A 20,671-nucleotide genomic window follows, 5' to 3' on the forward strand; every position below is an offset into this window, starting at 1 on the left:
AAGCATAGGTAACAATAGAAAAAAAAAAAAAAAGAATTGGAGTACATCTAAATCTAAAACTTTTGTGCATCAGAAAACACTATCAACAGAGTGAAAAGGCAACCTATAGAATAGGAGCATGTATTTGTAAATCATATATCTGAAATTATTTACTATCTAAAATATATATGATCCTACAACTTAACAGGGGTTCCCAGTGGTAAAGAACCCACCTGCCAATGCAGGAGACATAAGAGACGCAGGTTTGAACTCTGGGTCAGGAAGATCCCTGGAGGGCATGGCAACCCACTCCAGTATTCTTGCCTAGAGAATCCCATGGACAGACAGGCCTGGTGCACTGCAGTCCATAAGGTCACAAAGAGTAGGACACAACTGAAGTGACTCAGCATGCATGCACAGCTTAACAATGAAAAACCAAACAACCCGATTTAAAAATGAGTAAAGGACCTGAGTAGACATTTTCCAAAGAAGATGTGCAAATGATCGATAAGCACATGAAAAGATGCCCAACATCATTAATCATTAGAGAAATGCAAATCAAAACCACAATGAAATACCATGTCACATCCATTAGGTTGGCTATTATTAAAAAAATACAAAATTACAAGTGCTGTTGAAAATGTGGAGAAATTAGAATCTTTGTGCACTGTTAGTGAGAATGTAAAATAGTTGCAGTCACTATAGAAAAGAGTATGAGGTTTCCTCAAAAAATTAAAAACAGAGTTACCAGTAATACTATTTCTGAGGCTATATACCCCCAAAGAATTGAAAGCAAGTTCTTTAACTGATATTTACACACCCATGTTCGTAGCAGCCCTACTCATAACAGCTAAAAGGTGGAAACAACCCAAGTGTCCATCAATGGAAAAATGGATAAATACAATGTGGTACTTACACACAATGGATTGCTAATATGGGTGATAATATTCAGAAATTCTGACATATGCTACAGCACGGATAAAACTTGAAGATATTAGGCTAAGTGAAATAAGCCAGCTGTAAAAGAACAAGGTATGTATGATTCTACCTATATGAGGTACCTAGAGATGCCAAATTCATAGAGACCAAACAGTGATAGAAGCCGGTTGGGGAGGGGTATCGATGGGGAGTTAGTGTTTAATAGGTATGGAGCTTCAGTTTGGAAAGCAGGAAAAGTTCCAGAAATGGATGGTGGTGATGGTTACACAACAGTGTGAATGAACTGGATACCACTGAACTGTACACTTAAAAATGGTTAAAATGGTAAACACACATACTGATGTGTATTTTAATGGCAATTTTAGAAAATAAAACAAATTAAAAATAAAGATAAAAATTCATATCAATCTTACAGTTGTGAGAGCTCCTTCAGATCCTTAAAGATATGTGGAGAAAGATTTTCAATCTTATTGCTTCCTAAATCCCTAGGGAAGTAATTGCAACCATGTCATGTTATTTTCTTAAGACTTTATCCGTAGTTCTGTGGTTTATTAAAAAACCATTATACAACTTTCAAATAATGCTATTAGTGAGTTGTATTAATTGGTGGTGGTGGTTTAGTTGCTAAATTGTGTCTGACTCTTGCAATGCCGTGGGCTGTAGCCCACCAAGCTCCTCTGTCCATGGGATTTTCCAGGCAAGAGTGCCGAAGTGGGTTGCCATTTCCTTCTCCAGGGGATCTTCCCGACCGAGGGATGGAACCCAGGCCTCCTGCACTGCAGGCTGATTCTTTACTGACTGAGCTGCCAGGAAATTAATAAAAGTCAAAACTTTAAAAAGGGAATGAAATGGTAAAAGAAAAATATTTCCTAATTTTATTCCTCATTCAGAGACAATGCTTGATGGTATCTGATCTGGTTCTAATAGATCCAGTTTTCTAATTTAATTAATACTGTGCCATCTTCTTTTCTCTTTTTCCCCTCTGCCACCTCCCTCTTTCCCTCCCATCCATTCTTCTTTCCTTTCTTCTATGCTAAAGTAGAAATATGGTTTGGAGACTTAATTTTTTCTTTTGTTTCAGTTGATTATGGTTTTTAACTGGAAGTGTATTATTTCAGATTCCAGTTTCTTCCATAGCTGATATACACCAGGTCTTATACTCTCCTGGAGCAGGATACTTCATATGTGTATAGAGGTTGGGCTGCCCACTGTGGTGTGACTATAGCTTAGCTGTGGGAAGACTTTGGACAGTACCAGCTCTTATGGCAGCTTTGACAGTGGCAACTCTCATGAGAAAGGCCTAGAATTCTTCTAAGCGAGATAGGCTTGATTTCTCCAATGTTATCATGAGAAACTAAGAGAAAGTCTAACCATTTTCCCTATCTATCCTCAAGTCATGTTAGTTGCCACAGGGAGAGGTAAGGATGTAGATCTAGTTGCTACGTAAATTGGAGTGCTTATAAATCAAAAGTTAGATTACTGAAATTTGAAAGGGCAAGGCAGTTTTAGATTGAGTTTTAAAACTAAAAACAAGTAATATAATCAAAATGACTAATGTCTTTGCTGTAAATGCTCTATTTTCAAATTGTAATCTGATCCTTGAGACTGTTTTTGTTATTTACATATTTATGGGTGAATTGTCTATGTGGATAGAGTCTCTGATTTGATAACCAAAAGAATCTTTCAAAAATTTCATCCCCTTTTAAAAATTCTTCAACCGCTCACTGCTCCACAATAGATAAAATCAAAACTGTTTAGTGTGATAGAAAAGAGTCTTTAAATATTTTGTACAGTCCAGCTTAGTTTCCTACCACTTTCTGCTCAGTTAAATTGGCTTTCACCAGGACCTGAATGCACCTCAGTATTCTAACCTCCAGGTTTTTGCATGGGTGCTTGCTTCCTTCTACCTGGAAAAAGCTTTACTTCTGGTCCTTCAGGTGAACACCTTTAAGATTCTGCTCAGGAAAAAAAATCAAGGAATTACTGTGTAGCAGAGGGAACTATACTCAATATCTTGTAATAACCTATAATGGGAGAGAACCTGAAAAAGAATGGATATGCAAGGCCGAATCATTTTGCTGTACGCTTGAACCTAACACAATGTTGTAAATCAACCAGGCTTTTTTTGGGCTGTGCTGGGTCTTGATTGCTGCGCACAGGCTTTCTCTAGCTGTGATGATGGTGGGGGCTACTCTCTAGTTGAAATGCTCAGGCTCCTCATTGTAGTGGCTTCTCTTGCCGCAGAGCGTGAGCTCTAGGTGTGCCAGCTTCAGCAGTTGTGGCTCATGGGCTCTGGGGCACTGGTTCACTAGTTGTGGACAATGGGCTTAAGTTTCTCCTTGGCATGTGGGATCTTCCTGGACCAGGGATTGAACCTGTATCCTCTGCATAGGCAGGTGGATTCTTAACCACTGGACCACCTGGGAAGCCCAACTATACTTTTAAAAAAGATTCTTTTCACATGTCTTTCCTTCACGACTGGGAGAGTTAGGCGTTCTCACAGACAGCACTTATAGCATCATTTTAAAACTTTTCCTGTCCCTACATTCTCTTCTGAAGGGTGTGAGCTCTTTCAGGGAAGATCTGGGTTTCCCAGCATATAGCTTAGTTTTGGACTAGCTACTCTTTCCATCCCTACTTGCAGACTATTAATAGACTGAAGATCTGTTTTCATATTTAAGTAAAAGGGGCAGGATGATTCCAGTTCCTTGTATGGGAAGCCAAGTAAAATATCGATCATGCTAGTGAGGCAATGTGAAAAACAGATTTAGAAGAGTCCACTAGAATATTAAATCTCAAATTACCATGTTCAGCCATTTCTGGTGAGAGTTCTGACTTTGGCTACTAAAGCAAATTCTGACAAATATTTCTTTCGTCATCAATCACGTAATGGGGACCATTTGGTTTAGATCCTAAGTGACAAGAACAAAGACCATTTTCTCAGTTTTGTTTAGGAAAGTTCGTCTAAACTTAACTGGACTTGCAGTCTATTTCTGAATGGGCTCAGCAAACACATTGTCACCTTGAGTAGTTGCTTTAAAAGCACAGATTAGGGCTTCCTTGGTGTTTTAGTGGTTAAGAACACGTCTTAAGACAGGAAGATTCACGTCTTAAGACGGGAAGTGAATCTTACTGTTGCTAATTTTGCCCTCATTAATTCTGTCAGTGGGATCAAGCTAGAAGGGGCACAGAGCGAAGTCCAACCTTCTTTCAAAAGAAGAGTCACTCATTTTAGGTCTAGACCCATTCATTTAAGGGACATTCCTGGTGACTCAGATGGTAAAGAATCTGCCTGCAATGCAGGAGACATGGGTTTGATCCCTCTGTTGGGAAGATTCCCTGGAGATGGGAATAGCAATCCATTCCAGGATTCTTGCCTGGAGAATTCCATGGATAGAGGAGCCTGATGGGCTACAGTCCATGGGGTCAGAAAGAGTCAGAAAAGTTTGAGCAACTAACACTTCCATGTTCATCCAGTTAAAACCGTTATCTCTTAGAAAACATGCCATTTTCATCCTTGTAAATCTGATTTTTCAGGCGTGGGACTTGACAGGATTTAGGTAGGACTAATTTTTGGTGTGGGGACCCTCTCTGCCCCTTTGTAGCTCTTTCTTTTACCTCTGAACCTGGATTAGCACTGACTGAGGACTCAGCTGTCCCGCCCCATGCTCACCACAGGTTTCTTAAAGATAAATTTGCTGTCCTTCTCTAGCAGTGGGTTAGAGCAGTGTAGGATGTATTTTATTTGTTAATTTCTCCTGACTTAATTCTTTCTTGCACCCATACCTTAGGGCCACCTTGCAAGTTAGAATTTGGAGAAACTGCCTTTTGGTATTCAGATTGGAGTTGCAAGTATGATAAAGCAAGGAAAATTATGGATCCCTTGACTAACTTGTATTTTAATGGCTAGATAATGCCTTTTGAGTCACCTGCACGCACTGCTCCCCGCTGCTGAGAATAAAACAATTTTCTATGTGCTGATGGTATATTCATTTGTCAGACACCAGGAGTCATTACAGCAGATGTTTGGTTCTGATACCTAATGAGATTTTCTTGTGTGTTTTGTGAATGGTTGGTACTGTCTACCAAAAAATGTTTCAAGCCCATGGTTATGGAAAAAATGTTGGGGCTTCAATTGCTTGTTTACTGAAGTTTTGGAGCAGAATGCTGGATTGTTTTCTGAGGGATGTTTTTGCCTGTGGCATGTATGTTTCCTCCACCTGTCTTAGTATGCAGGTAAGGTGTCCTGAGCAACATTTTAGTTACATTCTTTTTTATGGAAAAGTTTTAATGAATCCAAGTTCTGCCCAGCTAATTGTCAAAACATGTAGTTCTGTTCACTCTCCAGATTCTTTTCAGAAAACCAAAAATCAAACTAGTGGCTAGCCCAGACTTTAACAAAACCCCAATTGAAGAAATTAAGCCATAAAAAAAAAAAAAAACTGTCTGAAGAGCATGTGCTTCCTCCACTGTCTTAAGTATATTTTATTTGGAGAATCAACTACCATGTGGCTTGACCACAAGGCTTTGATTCATCAGAGACTTGCTTTACTGTCCTTTGGAACTGTGTTATTGATCTTAAAAAGGGATGTTATAAATAGCTGTCTCAAGCTGCTCTCTTGACCATTATTACAGGTTTGGAAGTTGTTATCCATGGCAGTGTCTAATCTTATAGATCCAAGATTATCCTGTGGTTTCAGAACCAGCAAAGTGATATCTTTTTATCTCCTGATCTCTGAATCCTCACTCTCCAAAAACTTTAAGATAAATTTGCTATCCGTCTCTAGCAGTGGGTTAAAGTGATGTAGGATATAATTATTAATTTCCCCTGGCTTTATTCGCCTCCACAGCTGTTTCTTTTACTTTACTTTCCTCAAATATTTATTTTATAGTTTCCTTTAACACATATTTGTTAAGCTTTCAGAATTCCTGAAATACCTGTGGCTTGGGGTATACAGAAATAGTTCTATATATGTAATCAAACTTACAAAATATATGTGTAATCAAACTTACAATTCATCTAGTTTCTGGAGAGGTGCAAACGTATTTTCACTAAGGTGATTAATTTTGTTTTTCCTCATTACCCTGAAAGTAAACAGAAAAAAGATGTTGTAGCTTCTGGAGGTAACTTACAGTGAGTTATTGGAGAGAAGATTAACAACCTGCAAAAACAAAGATAATTATGTATAATGCATTTCCATATCAAGATACGTTGAAATAGTATGATAAATTATCCAAGCTCATTTTAATCTTAAATATCCCAAATCTTTTAATGGTGATACAAGTAAAATAGTGTTCACATTTTAAAGTGTTTTAGGGAAGAGCTCCACAGGGATAAGAGTGAAAAATCTTGACCCCTGAGAATACAGTCTAAGTATCAGCACAACTGTCTTAAAGTGGCCTGTGCAGTCTTCGTGGTATGTCTGTCTAACAAAATATACCCCCGCACCCAACACCACAATAGCACTCGTGCACACTGGGTAGTTGCTGTGATTTAAAGTGGAGGTGCTGGAAGATGCCTACTCTAAGCTGGACCAACTCAGAAGATCTCTGATTTGTGATGATGAATCAGACTGTAAGGCCTGACAGTTCATTTCTGCACTGATCTGGTGTTATGAGCTAGCAACATGGATTTAAAATAAGACAGTGGCATAGGAGAAATTATATTTGATAACATTCTAAGGTTTATCCTGGTGGGTGTCACAATCATATTCTCACAGATGTGAACATTCTGCAACTTTTGAAAAAAGATTATAATTAATTTTTTCCCACAACCTTTGCAGTAATAATTCTCATAGAGTAGGGCTTGATCTTGGTATTTCTCAAACTGCCATCCAAGGACAGATTTTAGGTGGTTTATGAGAATTTTTTTCCACTAAATTGGGTATTACTTAAGTTTTAGAAAAGTAGGTCTCGTATAAGATAGTACCACTGTGATGATTCATGTACTGATACATTGTGAATCTGTGGTTACACCTGCTTTGAACTTCAGTAATTTTGCCATTGTGCTTCCATTTCAAAAAACTTCAAACTGAGAGGGAACATTTGCTATAATTACTGTGCATGTGTATGCCAGATTCTGTTCACATAAATGATTCATTTTGTTTGTAAAGAGATAAAACATTACTTCAAAAGGACAAAACATTACTTACAAAACAGTTAAATTACTGCAGGAAATAAAAGTCAAATTTCTTAAATTATGGATATGGTTGCCTTCAAAATCCCTGAAATATAAAAATAAAAATGACAAAGCTAAATTTTAATCACAAACAGCAATAAATTGGTGAAGAATTGTTTTCTCATAAAATATCTTTCCCCCCACATACTGTTTATTTCATATAAATTCTCATATAATGTAAGTGTAGCCACTTACCTAATAGCTGAAATGATATATTTATATATAATGTTTCTTTTTTTCTGTGTTAATAGTAAAAATGCTTTGAGTGGCATCTGTATCAGGTATTCATATGGATACATATGCTATCCTAACTAATGTGAAGAGAATGAAAAAATAACATGAAATACTTATGTTGCGGTAAATATCACAACTTAGCATGCAAGCTAAGTTGCTTCAGGCATGTCTGACTCTTTGCAACCCTATGGACCGTGTTCTGTCAGGCTCCTCTGTTCATAGGATTCTCCAGGCAACAATACTGGTGTGGGTTGCCATGCCCTTCTCCAGGGGATCTTCCTAACCCAGGGATCAAATCTGTGTCTTCTGAGGCTCCTGAATTGCAGGCAGATTCTTTACCACTGAGCCAGCAGGGAAGCCCCACCAACTATATAAACAGATACCAAAGAGTGATCCATGTTAAACATCTGTCCAGAGGTCCCCATGACGTTTCTCTAAGTGGTGTGCTTCTATTTGCTCAGAAGATCCTACTATTGTTGCAGACGTTGCCACTGCCAAAATAAAGTTTAACCTCTACTTCCTTTGCCTAAACATTCCCCAGGAAAACTTCTCAATAGTTTTACCACTGAGAACACCCTTTCTTGTTTTAGTGTATGGCCACATAGGCCAGTGCAGAGGGAAACCCACAACTGCCTTTGCCTGTCCACTCCCAATTCAGGATGCTGTGTGCAGACCTGATTTGAGCTCCCTTGCTGTGTGATGCTAGGTCACCAACAGGAGTCTGCTCTGAACATCAAAACTGGTCAAATAGTTGATGTTTTATTATCTCTGCTAGAGTTATCATGAAGGTATTCTTCTATTGTCTTTTATTTATCATTAGGCTTATGGTGGAAGTTTGTGGAACAAAGTAAGCTGAGCTCAGGAATACACTTTCAGAAATAGATGCTGGCTCTTAAATCTATTCATTTTACCCCAACACTTTGCTGACTGGTCACCATACCATGTAGAGGCATTCAGGAACAATTTGGACTAAAATGCATGAGCTGAAGTGTGACACAGACACTAAAATCATGAGCATTGATAGATGTGCCTTTATTTTGCTGGCAAGGCTGTATCTGGGATAGTCAGTTTTATTTTGACACTGCAATAAAAATAGATGCAGACAAATCAAAGTCTATCTGAAAAACCTAGAAGGCCAGCATGTAAGGGTTCTAGAAATCAAGTTAATGGGACGAAAGCATGTATTTATCACAGAGAAGAGCAAGTCAGAGAGATATATTTGAAGTCAGGCATAGGGTTTTTCTTTTTGGCATTATATTGCAAAATCAGATTTACTGGTTGAAGGACACAAAGCATTTCAAATTTAAGCTCACAGCCCATGGTGTACAGAGACTAAGCTTTTTATTACTATAGTGATTTAGCAAGGGCATATACCATAACATACCATAAGAATTCTATAGACAGGATTTCTGTATTATATGGAATATTGTATTAAAATCTTAAATTTTGATCCTAGTTTACCCTTTTGAAGACAAACTTCTATTATTTTATTAAGTTGGAAATGAAACACATATATTGGGTCATTAGGTTTGGCCAAGGCTTTCGGCCTTCCATTACATAGGCTGTCAGTGACAAAAACTGTTCATTTCTTTTTCCTGTTTTTGTTGCTGTTACCATGTATCTACCACCAAGGGGGTGACTCTCTCTTGAACCTCACAAAATATCTTTAGGAGAGTTGATGTTCTTTTCTTGTTAGCTACACTTGTAACTTTTTTTCTATTAAAGTAGCAAAAATATTTCATTTAACATTCATATTAATTTACTAATTTGTAAAAGTCAGAAGAGGTATAAACTAGGGAATTTTGATTAAATTGTTGTATTCAATGTTGAGTTTATTTCAATCTTTATTTGTGAACTTGCTTTGGCTTTCTTCCTAAAATTAGAGGTACTAGTTCTTGATATTCAGGGATCAGGTATACAAATCTGCTGCTTGTGCCAGGGCCACACGCTCTAAGTGACTCAAGGAGGTGTTTTGCTTGCTTAATTCCTGGATCACTTTTCCAACTTAATGAGCCTCTGAATCTAACCACTTTATTTTTTCCTTTATATATAGCAGGACTGGTTGAAAATGAAAATTTGGTTCTTGGACCTGAAGTACAATAACAGAAAACAAAAATAATCTTCCCTGCTCAGCTCCCTCTCTCATCCCCTAGTGGCATAGTAAACATGCAAATCTCCTCTATCTTCTTCCTTCCCTGCCTTTTAAACACTTCTGGCTCTTTCACAGAGAAAATCTAGGCAATGAAGGCAGGAAAAGCCTTTGCCTTTCTGGCCGACATCTGTAATCCACCTGTGAGGGCACCTGCCCGACATCTGTAATCTACCTGTGTGGGCACCTGCCCGACATCTGTAATCTACCTGTGTGGGCACCTGCCCGACATCTGTAATCTACCTGTGTGGGCACCTGCCCGACATCTGTAATCTACCTGTGTGGGCACCTGCCCGACATCTGTAATCTACCTGTGTGGGCACCTGCCCGACATCTGTAATCTACCTGTGTGGGCACCTGGTCTCCTACACCCAGTGTGTAATGACCCTCCTCTTGATTCAGGCTAATCCTATGTTTTCTGAGTTTGGTTTGTGAATTTGCAAACTCCAGGAGATAGTGAAGGAAAGGGGAGCCTAGCCTGCTGCAGTCCACAGGGTCACAAAGAGTTGGACATGACTGAGCAACTGAACATGTCCTAAAATATATGGTCAATTTTGGTGACTGTTTTTCAGCCTTTTTTCACTTTCAAGTTTATATCTATTAGGATTAAGTGCAGCTACATAGAACAGAGGGCTTCCCAGGTGGCTCAGTGGTAAAGAACCTGCCTGCCAATGGAGGAGACACAGGAGATGCGGGTTAGATTCCCTGGGTTGGGAAGATCCCCTGGAGAAGGAAATGGCAACCCTTCCCAAGCAGTTTTTTTGCCTGGAAAATCCTATGGACAGAGGAGACCATGATGTTACAAAGAGTTGGATACAACTTAGTGACTGAACAAGCACTCTCTTTTTTTTTTTTTTAATTTTTTTTCCATTTATTAGTAGGAGGCTAATTACTTTACATCATTACAGTAGTTTTTGTCATACATTGAAATGAATTAGCCATGGATTTACATGTATTCCCCATCCCAGTCCCCCCTCCCACCTCCCTCTCCACCCGATCCCTCTGGGTCTTCCCAGTGCACCAGGCCCGAGCACTTGTCTCATGTACCCAACCTGGGCTGGTGATCTTGAACAAGCACTCTCGCAGGCATGCACATAGAACAGAGAACCAACTATGATAGCATAATATCACAAGGATTTTTTTAAAAAAATCTAAGGTTATGTAGTCCAAGGCTAGACTGGTAATTTTACCTAGTTGTTAGAAACCCAAGATCTTTCATATTTATCGTTCATATGCCCTTGTCTTTGTAGTCCAAGAAGATTCTAAAGCTCAAGCCATCATATCCATCTTTTCTGGATAAGAAAAGAAAGGAAGGGTCTGCCCAGTTCTCTATAAGGGGATTTTCCAGAAGTTCCACCTGATATTTCTTTCTCCTCATTAGTTAGAGCCTAGTCATGTGATTCTGTCTGGAGCAGGGAAGCCTGGGAAAGTAATATTTCAGCTGGGTACACTGCCACCCCAAACAAATCAGTTCTGTTGTTGAAAGTTAACTCATTAATAATGTTATTTAGTTCTGCCTATCGTTTTTTTTGGTTTTACTTGATCTTTCATGGAACAGAAGAGACTGATTCTTATCTCTTACCAATTATATATGTTTATTTTTCTTTTGTTTTGGTGGTTAGATGTATCTATTCGGCACATATATACTCCTAATATAATATTTTATATTGGAAATTGCATTTATTTTTTATTATTTTAAAAATAGTTATTTATTTCTTTGGCTGTGTAGGATCTTAGTTGTGGCATGTGGGATCTTCATTGCATCATACGAGATCTTTCCTTGCAGTGCACAGACTCTCCAGCTGTGATGTGCAGGCTTAGTTGTTCCACAGCATGTGGGATCTTAGTTCCCTGATCAGGGACCAAACCCGAGTCCCCTGAATTGAGATTCTTAACCACTGGACCATCAGGGAAGTCCCACACTATAGCATTTGTATGTCCTTCTTTGTACTGCTTAATCCAAATTGGCCAGAATTCTACTATTTAGAAAAAAAAATGTCTGTTTATTTTTTTTTGGTTTGCATTTACATGGCATACTTTGGAGCAGTCTTTTATTTTTAATCTTTCTTAATCACTTAGTTACAGTTGCCTTTTTTTTGTAAATAGTGTTGAGTTAGGTTTTGTTTCGCGAGACAACTTGAAAATCTTTTTTTCTTTTTAATAGGTTATTTTAGGCCACTTATGTTCATTGACAAGGCTAATATATTTGACCTTTGCCTGAGATTTAAAAATATTATATATATATATTTAATTTAAATAATACAATTATTGGAGCTGTGTGTTTTCTACCACACTGGATTAAATAAACTTGTTGAAGTATGGTTTTTGTCACCTTCTGGGACATTTAGTAATTTGCTGTTCTTTCATGTACCTGTTAGTACATATGGCCAACTGATACCTGTAAAAGCTACATCTCATCTTATTAGATACACAGGTTAGAAAAGTTACATTCATTGTGTCCTTGGCTCAAAGCAGCAGGGGCTTCTTAGTACACAAATCTTGGCAGAATCAAGTGTCTACTATTTTATATATACATATTAATATTAAAAAGCAGTGAAAGGACGAGACTGCCTGGATTTGACATTCTGTGCAGAAGGATAATAGGAGCTTTTGCTTTTCCTCATCTGTAGTAAGCTACCCTTGACAGAACTGGCTGAACTGTTCCAAATTTGCTTCAATGCATCCATATGCGATAAAGGAAAGCGAAGTCCCTGAGACTCTGTTTCCTCATTTCCCATCATGTGTGCCTCTCACCTGTTCTTTCAGGAATGATAGAGTAAACCATCTTTTCTCCAGTTTCACCAGATGAATCTTGATCGGGTCCTACGGTGAGGACAACGTGGCCTCTAAACTGCAGTCTCACTGTGTTGTCCAACCTTGGTAACTGTCCACGTGGTGTTGAAAGGCTCTGCTCCACCTCCCATATAGTAAGGAGAGAATCCATTCATGCAACATCCTTCCTCATGTCTGCTGAAGGCGGTTCTTTGATGCCCTCTAGCTGGTCTCAAGCATCCTCAGAAAGCCACCTTATCTTTTTGTTGCAACAGCTGTGATTTCCACCTGCTGGAGCAGCCGCCGGCGGATGCCCGTCTGCCTTTGTGGTATCAAAGCCCCAAACACGAGTCCCGAAATGGTGTCCAAAAGGAAATCTCCCCACGAACTGCTCCGGAGGTGGGGATGGTCACGTGCGTGGACTGGGCCAGCCCCTCGGGCGTGTCCGCTTGCTGGATGGTCCCTCTGCCGGCTTCAGCCTGAACTCCTGTCCTCGCCCTCCGCGCTTCACTCCCGCGCCTGCGGCGGGCACCGTGAGTCGGTACAAGCGCTGGTGTTTCTTTCCCTCCAGCCGAGGATGAAAACCTCGACGTCACCGTACTGGGGCTGCAGGCCCGGACCTCCCGCGGGGGGTTATGTACACATTGGAGCCGAAATAGCACTCCAGCTTCTGCTGGACCTTCTAGAGCTCATCCTTAATTCTCCGAGGCTAGTGAAATGGAACTGTTGCACCTTTCTGATCAATATCTTTTCTCAGCTGAAGAAAGTGCACTTTGCCCTCTTGATTTAAAACCGTCTTCTTCCCACGGACACACTTGCAGACATTTTCGAATCTTCCATAGTACATACCCTGGCTGCACAGACTCTTCAGATCTGAGAGCGTTAACAGGAAGTTCAAGGTCATCTCTCTGGATGAGAAGGGGCTTCTGCTCCCGGAATTCCTCGGAAAAAAGTCTCGGATTTGATGGGCGAGATTAAACTTTCAAAGAGGCCACAGGGGCTGTCAGAGTTGAAAGGGGAAGGCCCACTGGCTGCCTCCACCTTCACTTGCTTAGGAACAGTCCCCTTTTCCTTCCCATCCCCTGAGGCTTCTCTTTCCTCCAGACAAGGCAGTGAGGAAATGCAAACCAGACTTAAGCCCTGTTGAGGGCAGCCTCCCTAATACTGTTTTTGTAGGTTAAAAAAATCTTTGAACAAACGGCTTAAAATTTTTATTTCTTCTAATATTTAAAAACTTTGTATATTCTACTGGTTACCTTTATAACTTTATCCAATACACTCTATCTTCTTCTTTTTAGAGAGTAACACTAGTATTTAGCAATTCCTATTATTAGAAATGATGAAATTAGTATATATTGTCTTCCTGTCTTTCCTTCTGTCTCTCACCATAGGATTTTGATCAATTATATGCTATTTATGAATGTTCATCTTAGGAATATCAAATATCCACATACTGGTAGATTTCTTAGTTTTAAATGACATCTTTTGACACCTAGCTATTTTTCTTAGCAGTTTTATGGTTTTGCTTTATTCATTTTGAAACTGCCTTCTCTTTGAAGTTATTGCGTCTTCTTCCTGAATTGAGCCCTTTGTCATTATGTGATGCCTCTCTTTATCCCTGGTGATAGTCTTTGTTCAAAAGGCTCTTTTTCTCCAGGGTTAACACAGCCCCTCCAGCTTTTTAAAAAATTACTGCTGCATTTCTTATCTTCATTTAGCAGTATTGTGTTATAATATCTCTTTTTTCTCTGGTTGCCACAAGCTCTTTTCCTTTATCTTTGGTTTTCAGCAGCTTGATTATCATTTATCAAGTTTTTTCCTTTCTACTGCTGTTTGTTTTTTCCTCTGAGATTCTTAGATTTTTTGGGTTCATTCTGTTATTTTAGAAAATTCTTGGTCATTATCTTTTTAGATATTTCTTTAAAATTGAGCAGGACCCTGTGTCTCCTGACTTGCCTCTTGTTTCTAGAAAAGTTTTATCCTCTTTCTCAAAATCCAAGGAATGAATTTAATCAGAGAAGTGAGAAAATGCAGAAACAAAGGAAAACAGTCAAGCAAGACCGTTAGCCATAAAACAAAGTCAAGGACATTAAGTTCTTCCTCCAGGGCTGTAGATAACATCCTGAACCTTGTCCTTGAGTTGTTTTGCAGATAGTCACCCCCATCAGGTGGAGGAAGTTAACTGCTGACCACCAGCATGTAGTTCCTAGACTGACAGGAACCAGAAAGTTGATGATTGAGATTCCTGAAACACCACCTTGCTACCTCACCATCAACCAGTCAGAGAATTGAACCTCAGTTGATCATGCACCCTGCAATATTATCCCTCACCTTGCCTTTAAAAACCCTTCCTTGAAAGTCATCAGGGAATTTGGGTCTTTTGAGTGTGAACTGTCTGTTCTCCTTGCTTGATACCTGCAATAAATTCTGTCCTTTCCTTGACCACTTCTGGTGTCAGTAGATTGACCTTGCTATACGTCTGGAGAACAGACCCAAGTTTTGTTTGATGACATCTTGTTTTTCCTCTCTTCTTTTTTTGTGACCCTTTAATGCAGTTTTAGGCAATTTTATATTATCCTGCAACTTTTGGATTCTTGGCTCTGTATTTCATGTTTTTTTTTTCTTTTTAATTCAAATGAAAGCTTTCTATTGATCTGTCTTCAAGGTGATTGATTCTTTGCTCAGCTGTGTTCAGCCTGCTGCTAAGCCTGTTGAAGTAATTCTCTGATTCTCTTTAAAGCTTCCATCTTTTTTGCAGACATTTTCCACATGTGCATGTATGTTGCCTACTTTTTCCAATAAATCAATTAACTGATTAATCATAAGTTTTTTAAGAAATATTTTTTGATATGGACCATTTTTAAAGTCTTTGTGGAATTTATCACAACACTGCTTCTGCTTTATGTTTTGTTTTTTTTGGGCTATGAGGCATGTTGGATCTAAGCTCCCCAACCAGGAATCAAATCTGCACCCCTTGCATTGAAAGGGGAAGTCCCAACCACGGTACTGCTGGGGAGGTCCCAATTAAGAGTATTTTAATTTCTTTGTTTGGTAGCTATAACATCTGAGTTATCTCTAGGTCTGGATCTGTTGATTGCTTTATAATGTGACAAAGATTGTTCTTCTCACTCTTTTTGAGGACTGGGCTTTCTCAGCATTGCTGTCAATCATGACCCAGAAGCTCCAGCCCACTTTGTAACAGGACAGGATCCCGGGCTGGAGAGCCTTATCTGCTCATGTTGCTGAAGTAGAGGCTTTGGCTTCTACCACCCTTTTGGGTTCCCAGGTGGCTCAGTGGTAAAGAACTTGCCTGCCAATGCAGAAGGTGCAAGAACTGCGGGTTTGAAAAATCCCCTGGAGGAAGAAATGGCAACTCACTCCAGTATTCTTGCCTGGGAAATTCCATGAAGAGAGGAGCCTGGTGGGCTACAGTCCATGGGGTCGCAGAGATGGACATGACTGAGCACACTCACACAGTGGGATCATAAAGATTCTGCTTCCTAAGAGGGAAGCGTCTCAGGAAGAAGGAGGGGTTTGTGCCTGTGGGCCACCAGTGAAGACGGTCTAGTTTTTTTAATCACCCCTAGCTTTGCTGTGAGTTGGTGAAGTCCAGAGGAAAAGAGCCTGTTAGGATTAGCTCACTCCCTTGAGTCTGGGGTTCACAGCTATTCCAAAGGGTTACACTATCCCACACTTAACCTTTACAGGCTTATTACAATTTTAGCAGTTTTCTTTGTACCTGCTTTATGGCCATCAACTCTTCACCCTGTGCTCTGCTAAAGGCGAAATACTGTAGATGTCCTATCTCTCCTGGTCATGCCTTAGAATTCAGTTTACTTGCTTGCCTTATAACTGTAACTCTCTGATGAGCTTGAGAAAATTGTGGTTGTGTAGATTGTGTAGATTGTAAAGATCTTTCTCATTGGTAGAGAGGGAGCAATATTGTCTTGGGGTTGTTTATACCTTCAGCACAGCATTGTTGGAATGGAATTGTAATATATACTATTTTCTTTATAAATATATTTATATTATGTATAACAAATATGTATGATATATTCTATTTATCTATAATATCTATTTTATTTATATTATACTTTATATATTTTATGTATTACAATATATAATATATAAAAATACTATGTAATTTTCTTTATATTTCATATTACGATCTTGAAATTGCACCGTGTTGATGGAAGCAGGGTGGGTGCATTCTTCTTTACTATACCTGTATGTGTATATTACATCTTAATTGTTTATCCTTTGCATGGCTTCCAGGACCTTGCTCCATAACACATCCTCACTGGTTTCTATATTTTCAAATTCTTAATATTAGCTTCTTCTCCCTATATATAAATTTGCTTAGTCTCATCCCCAAATGAAAGTTTACTTTACTCTTGGGATCATCAGCTCAACTCTGGCGATTGCCCATCTGTTCATATGCTTATTTACTACTTACAATTCTTCCTTTTTGAATTTCACATCTTTTATTGTGGTGTTTATAGGTTTTTATTTTTTTATTGATTTGAAAGAGCCATTGGGTTTGGCCAACCCTGGGTGGCACATTGGTAAAGAATCCACTTGTCAATGTAGGAGATGCAGGAGACGCAGGTTCTATCCCTGGGTCAAGAAGATCCCCTGGAGTAGATGATGGTAACCCACTCCAGTAGTCTTGCCTGGGAAATCTCATGGACAGAGGAGCCTTGTGAGCTATAGTCCATGAGGTTGCAAAGAGTCGGACATGACTGAGCTACTGAGTATGCATGCACATATTAAAGGTTTTAGTCTGTTGTCTGTCGTATATCTTGCAGGTATATTCTCCTAGGTTGTCATGTCTCTTTTTATTTTAGTTATATTTTTCTACTTAACCATAATTAGACAAATGTTTGCTAACAGATTTTCTAGTTTATACTTTGCTAAATGAAAGTTCATGTGCAAGGTAAAGACCTTATAATTAAAAATGAATACTTATAAAGCAAAAGTTATTACTAGCATTAAAATTGGGATAGTATTCACTATCAGGAATACATGTAGAGTGAGTTGTTTGGATAGCTAAAATTTAAAGATTATAATTTTTATAACGATTAAAACTTTATAAAGAAGTTTCAAAAGTCTGTTTAGTAGTAAATCCTAATCATTTTATTTTTATCTGAAATGTACATTTTCCTACCTTTTTAAAAGCAAAGGAAAGTTTTATCATCGTATGAGTATATGCAATTTATGTGTCAAATTTTTAAGAGATATTTTGGATTTACTTCTTCATTTTTTACCTGTCTCTTAGCCACATTTATTGGATAATTGAAATTTGCGTAGGTGGACAGATGCTAAGTACCACCAGCAAAGCTACTGTGTGAAAAGTTCCATGGAACATATTCTGTGTGATAAGGCTTCAAAAATAAATTCTAAATATCATATTCTTGTTACACAGAATTTAGAAATGAAACGATGAAACTAAATTCACTTAGTCTTTCTATACCAAATTAATGGGTGAATAGATTGACAAAGAAAAGAATGATGTTATACAATGTCACAACATCCCTTCTATCTTTTTCCTGCCTCCAAAGTATTTTGTTTTTTTGGAGATATTTTATTTTAGTAAGAGTTTCCATTCAGTATCACAAAATCTAAGTCTATGCCCCAGCCACTAATGCCAAAGAAGCTGAATAGTTCTGTGAAGACCCACAAGACCTTCTAGAACTAACACCAAAAAAAGATGTCCTTTTGCTCGTAGGGGACTTGAATGCAAAAGTAGGAAGTCAAGAGATACCTAGAGTAACAGGCAAACTTGGCCTTTGAGTAGAAAATTAAGCAGGGCAAAGGCTAACAGAGTTTTGCCAGAATGCACTGGTCACAGCAAACATCCTCTTCCAACAACACAAGAGAAGACTCTACACATGGACATCACCAGATGGTTAATACTGAAATGAGATTGATTATATTCTTTGCAATTGAAGATGTAAAAGTTCTATACAGTTAGCAAAAACAAGACCAGGAGATGACTGTGGCTCAGATTATGAACTTCTTACTACCAAATTCAGACTTAAATTGAAGAAAGTAGGGAAAACCACTAGACATTCAGGTATGACCTAAATCAAATCCCTTATGATTATACAGTAGAAGTGACAAATAGATTCAAGCAATTAGATCTGATAGACAGAGTGCCTTAAGAACTATGGATTGAGGTTTGTAACATTGTACAGGAGGCAGTAATCAAAACCATCCCAAGAAGAAGAAATGCAAAAAGGCAAAATGGTTGTCAGAGGAGGCTTTACAAATAGTTCAGAAAAGACCAGAAGTGAAAGGCAAAGGAGAAAAGGAAAGATATACCCATTTGAATGCAGAGTTCCAAAGAATAGCAAGGAGAGATAAGAAAGCCTTCCTATATGATCAGTGAAAGAAATAGAGGAAAACAATAGAATGGGAAAGACCAGAGATCTCTTTGAGAAAATTAGGGATGCCAAGGGAACATTTCATGCAAAGATGGGCACAATAAAGGACAGAAGTGGTATGGACCTAACAGAAGCAGAAGATATTAAGAAGAGGTGGCAAGAATACACAGAAGAACTGTACAAAAAAAGATCTTCACAATCCAGATAACCACGATGCAGTGATCACTCACCTAGAGCCAGATATCCTGGAATGCAAAGTTAAGCGGGCCTTAGGAAGGATTGCTACGAACAAAGCTAGTGAAGGTGATGGAAATCCTAAAAGATGTTGCTGTGAAAATGCTGCACTCAATATGCCAGCAAATTTGGAAAACTCAGCAGTGGCCACAGGACTGGAAAAGGTCAGTTTTCATTCAATCCCAAAGAAAGGCAATGCCAAAGAATGTTCAAACTAAACTCAGCAGTGGCCACAGGACTGGAAAAGGTCAGTTTTCATTCAATCCCAAAGAAAGGCAATGCCAAAGAATGTTCAAACTACCACACAGTTGCAATCATCACACACGCTAGGAAAGTAATGCTTAATTCTCCCAGCTAGGCTTCAATATATGTGAACCGAGAACTTCCAGATGTTCAAGCTGGATTTAGAAAAGGCAAAGGAACCAGAGATCAAATTGCCAATGTCCACTGGATCATAGAAAAAGCAAGAGAATTCCAGAAAAAGCATCTACTTCTGTTTCATTGACTATGCTAAAGCCTTTGACTGTGTGGATCACAATAAACTGTGGAAAATTCTTCAAGAGATGGGAATACCAGACTACTTGACCTGCCTCATGAGAAATCTATATGTAGGTCAAGAAGCAACAGTTAGAACCAGACATGGAACAATGGGCTGGTTCCAAATTGAGAAAGGAATATGTCAAGGCTGTATATTGAATCCTTGCTTGTTTTACTTATATGCAGAGTACATCATGCAAAATGCTGGACTGGATGAAGCACAAGCTAGAATCAGGATTGCTGGGAGAAGTATCAATAACCTCAGATATGCAGATGACACCACCCTTATGGCAGAAAGTGAAGAGCCTCTTGAGGAAAGTGAAAGAGGAGAGTGAAAAAGCTGACTTAAAACTCAACATTCAGAAAATGAAGATCATGGCATCCATTCCCATCCCTTTATGGCATCCATTCCCATCCCTTTATGGCAAATAGATGGGGAAATAATGTAAACAGTGGCAGACTTTATTTTCTTGGGCTCCAAAATCACTGCAGATGGTGACTGGGCCATGAAATTAAAAGATGCTTGCTCCTTGGAAAAAAAGCTATGACCAACCTACATAGCACATTAAAAAGCTGAGACATTACTTTGCTAACAAAGGTCCATCAAGTCAAAGCTATAGTTTTTCCAGTAGTCATGTATGAATGTGAGAGTTGGACCATAAAGAAAACTGAATGCTGAAGAATTGATGCTTTTGAACTGTGGCGTTGGAGAAGACCCTTGAGAGTCCCTTGGTCAGTAAAGAGATGAAACCAGTCACTCCTACCAGAAATCAGTCCTGAATATTCATTGGAAGGACTGATGCTGAAGCTGAAACTCCAATCCTTTGGCCACATGATGCGAAGAACTGACTCATTAGAAAAGATCCTGATGCTGGGAAAGATTCAAGGCAGGAGGAGAAAGGGATGACAGACTGAGATGGTTGGATGGCATCACTAACTCGATGGACATGAGTTTGAGCAAGCTCTGGGAGGTGGTGACGGACAGGGAAGCCTGGCATGCTGCAGTCCATGGGGTCACAAAGAGTTGGACCTGACTGAGCTACCAAAGTGAACTATGCTTAGAGGAGTTAGTTTAGATAATAAGAATGTTGAATAAAAGTCATGCCAAAATTTTTGAGGAATTGTGACACAATATTGACAAGTACCATTTGAGAAAAATATGATATCCAAAATGAGCTAGGCAAAAACAGAAAAGTTAGTTGTCTTCTGTAAGAAGAGATACAGGGAACCCTCCTTCACTGTTGGTGGGAATGTGAATTGGTA

At 38.9% G+C, this 20,671-nt stretch overlaps 1 protein-coding gene and 1 pseudogene across 5 annotated transcripts in view; both read right to left on the reverse strand.

Annotated features, from left to right (window-relative positions):
- The window catches only part of RXFP1 (relaxin family peptide receptor 1), a 124,988-nt gene that overhangs the window by 19,523 nt on the left and 84,794 nt on the right, over positions 1 to 20,671 (reverse strand). For 3 of the 5 annotated variants that reach the window (XM_070474930.1, XM_070474927.1, XM_070474932.1), the window contains 3 exons: positions 7,071 to 7,142; positions 5,932 to 6,003; positions 1,332 to 1,403 (listed from right to left, as the gene is read on the reverse strand). The exons of 1 other annotated variant lie outside the window; for it this stretch is intronic. In XM_070474930.1, the coding sequence (XP_070331031.1) occupies positions 1,332 to 1,403; positions 5,932 to 6,003; positions 7,071 to 7,142 (216 nt within the window). The remainder of the gene's footprint in view (positions 1 to 1,331; positions 1,404 to 5,931; positions 6,004 to 7,070; positions 7,143 to 20,671) is intronic. One more of the 5 variants, XM_070474929.1, reaches the window with a different exon arrangement.
- On the reverse strand, positions 11,968 to 15,422 carry LOC110142433 (ribosomal oxygenase 2 pseudogene; annotated as a pseudogene).

The sequence above is a fragment of the Odocoileus virginianus genome, chromosome 12 (assembly GCF_023699985.2).
Source record: "Odocoileus virginianus isolate 20LAN1187 ecotype Illinois chromosome 12, Ovbor_1.2, whole genome shotgun sequence".
Classification (NCBI taxonomy): domain Eukaryota; kingdom Metazoa; phylum Chordata; class Mammalia; order Artiodactyla; family Cervidae; genus Odocoileus; species Odocoileus virginianus.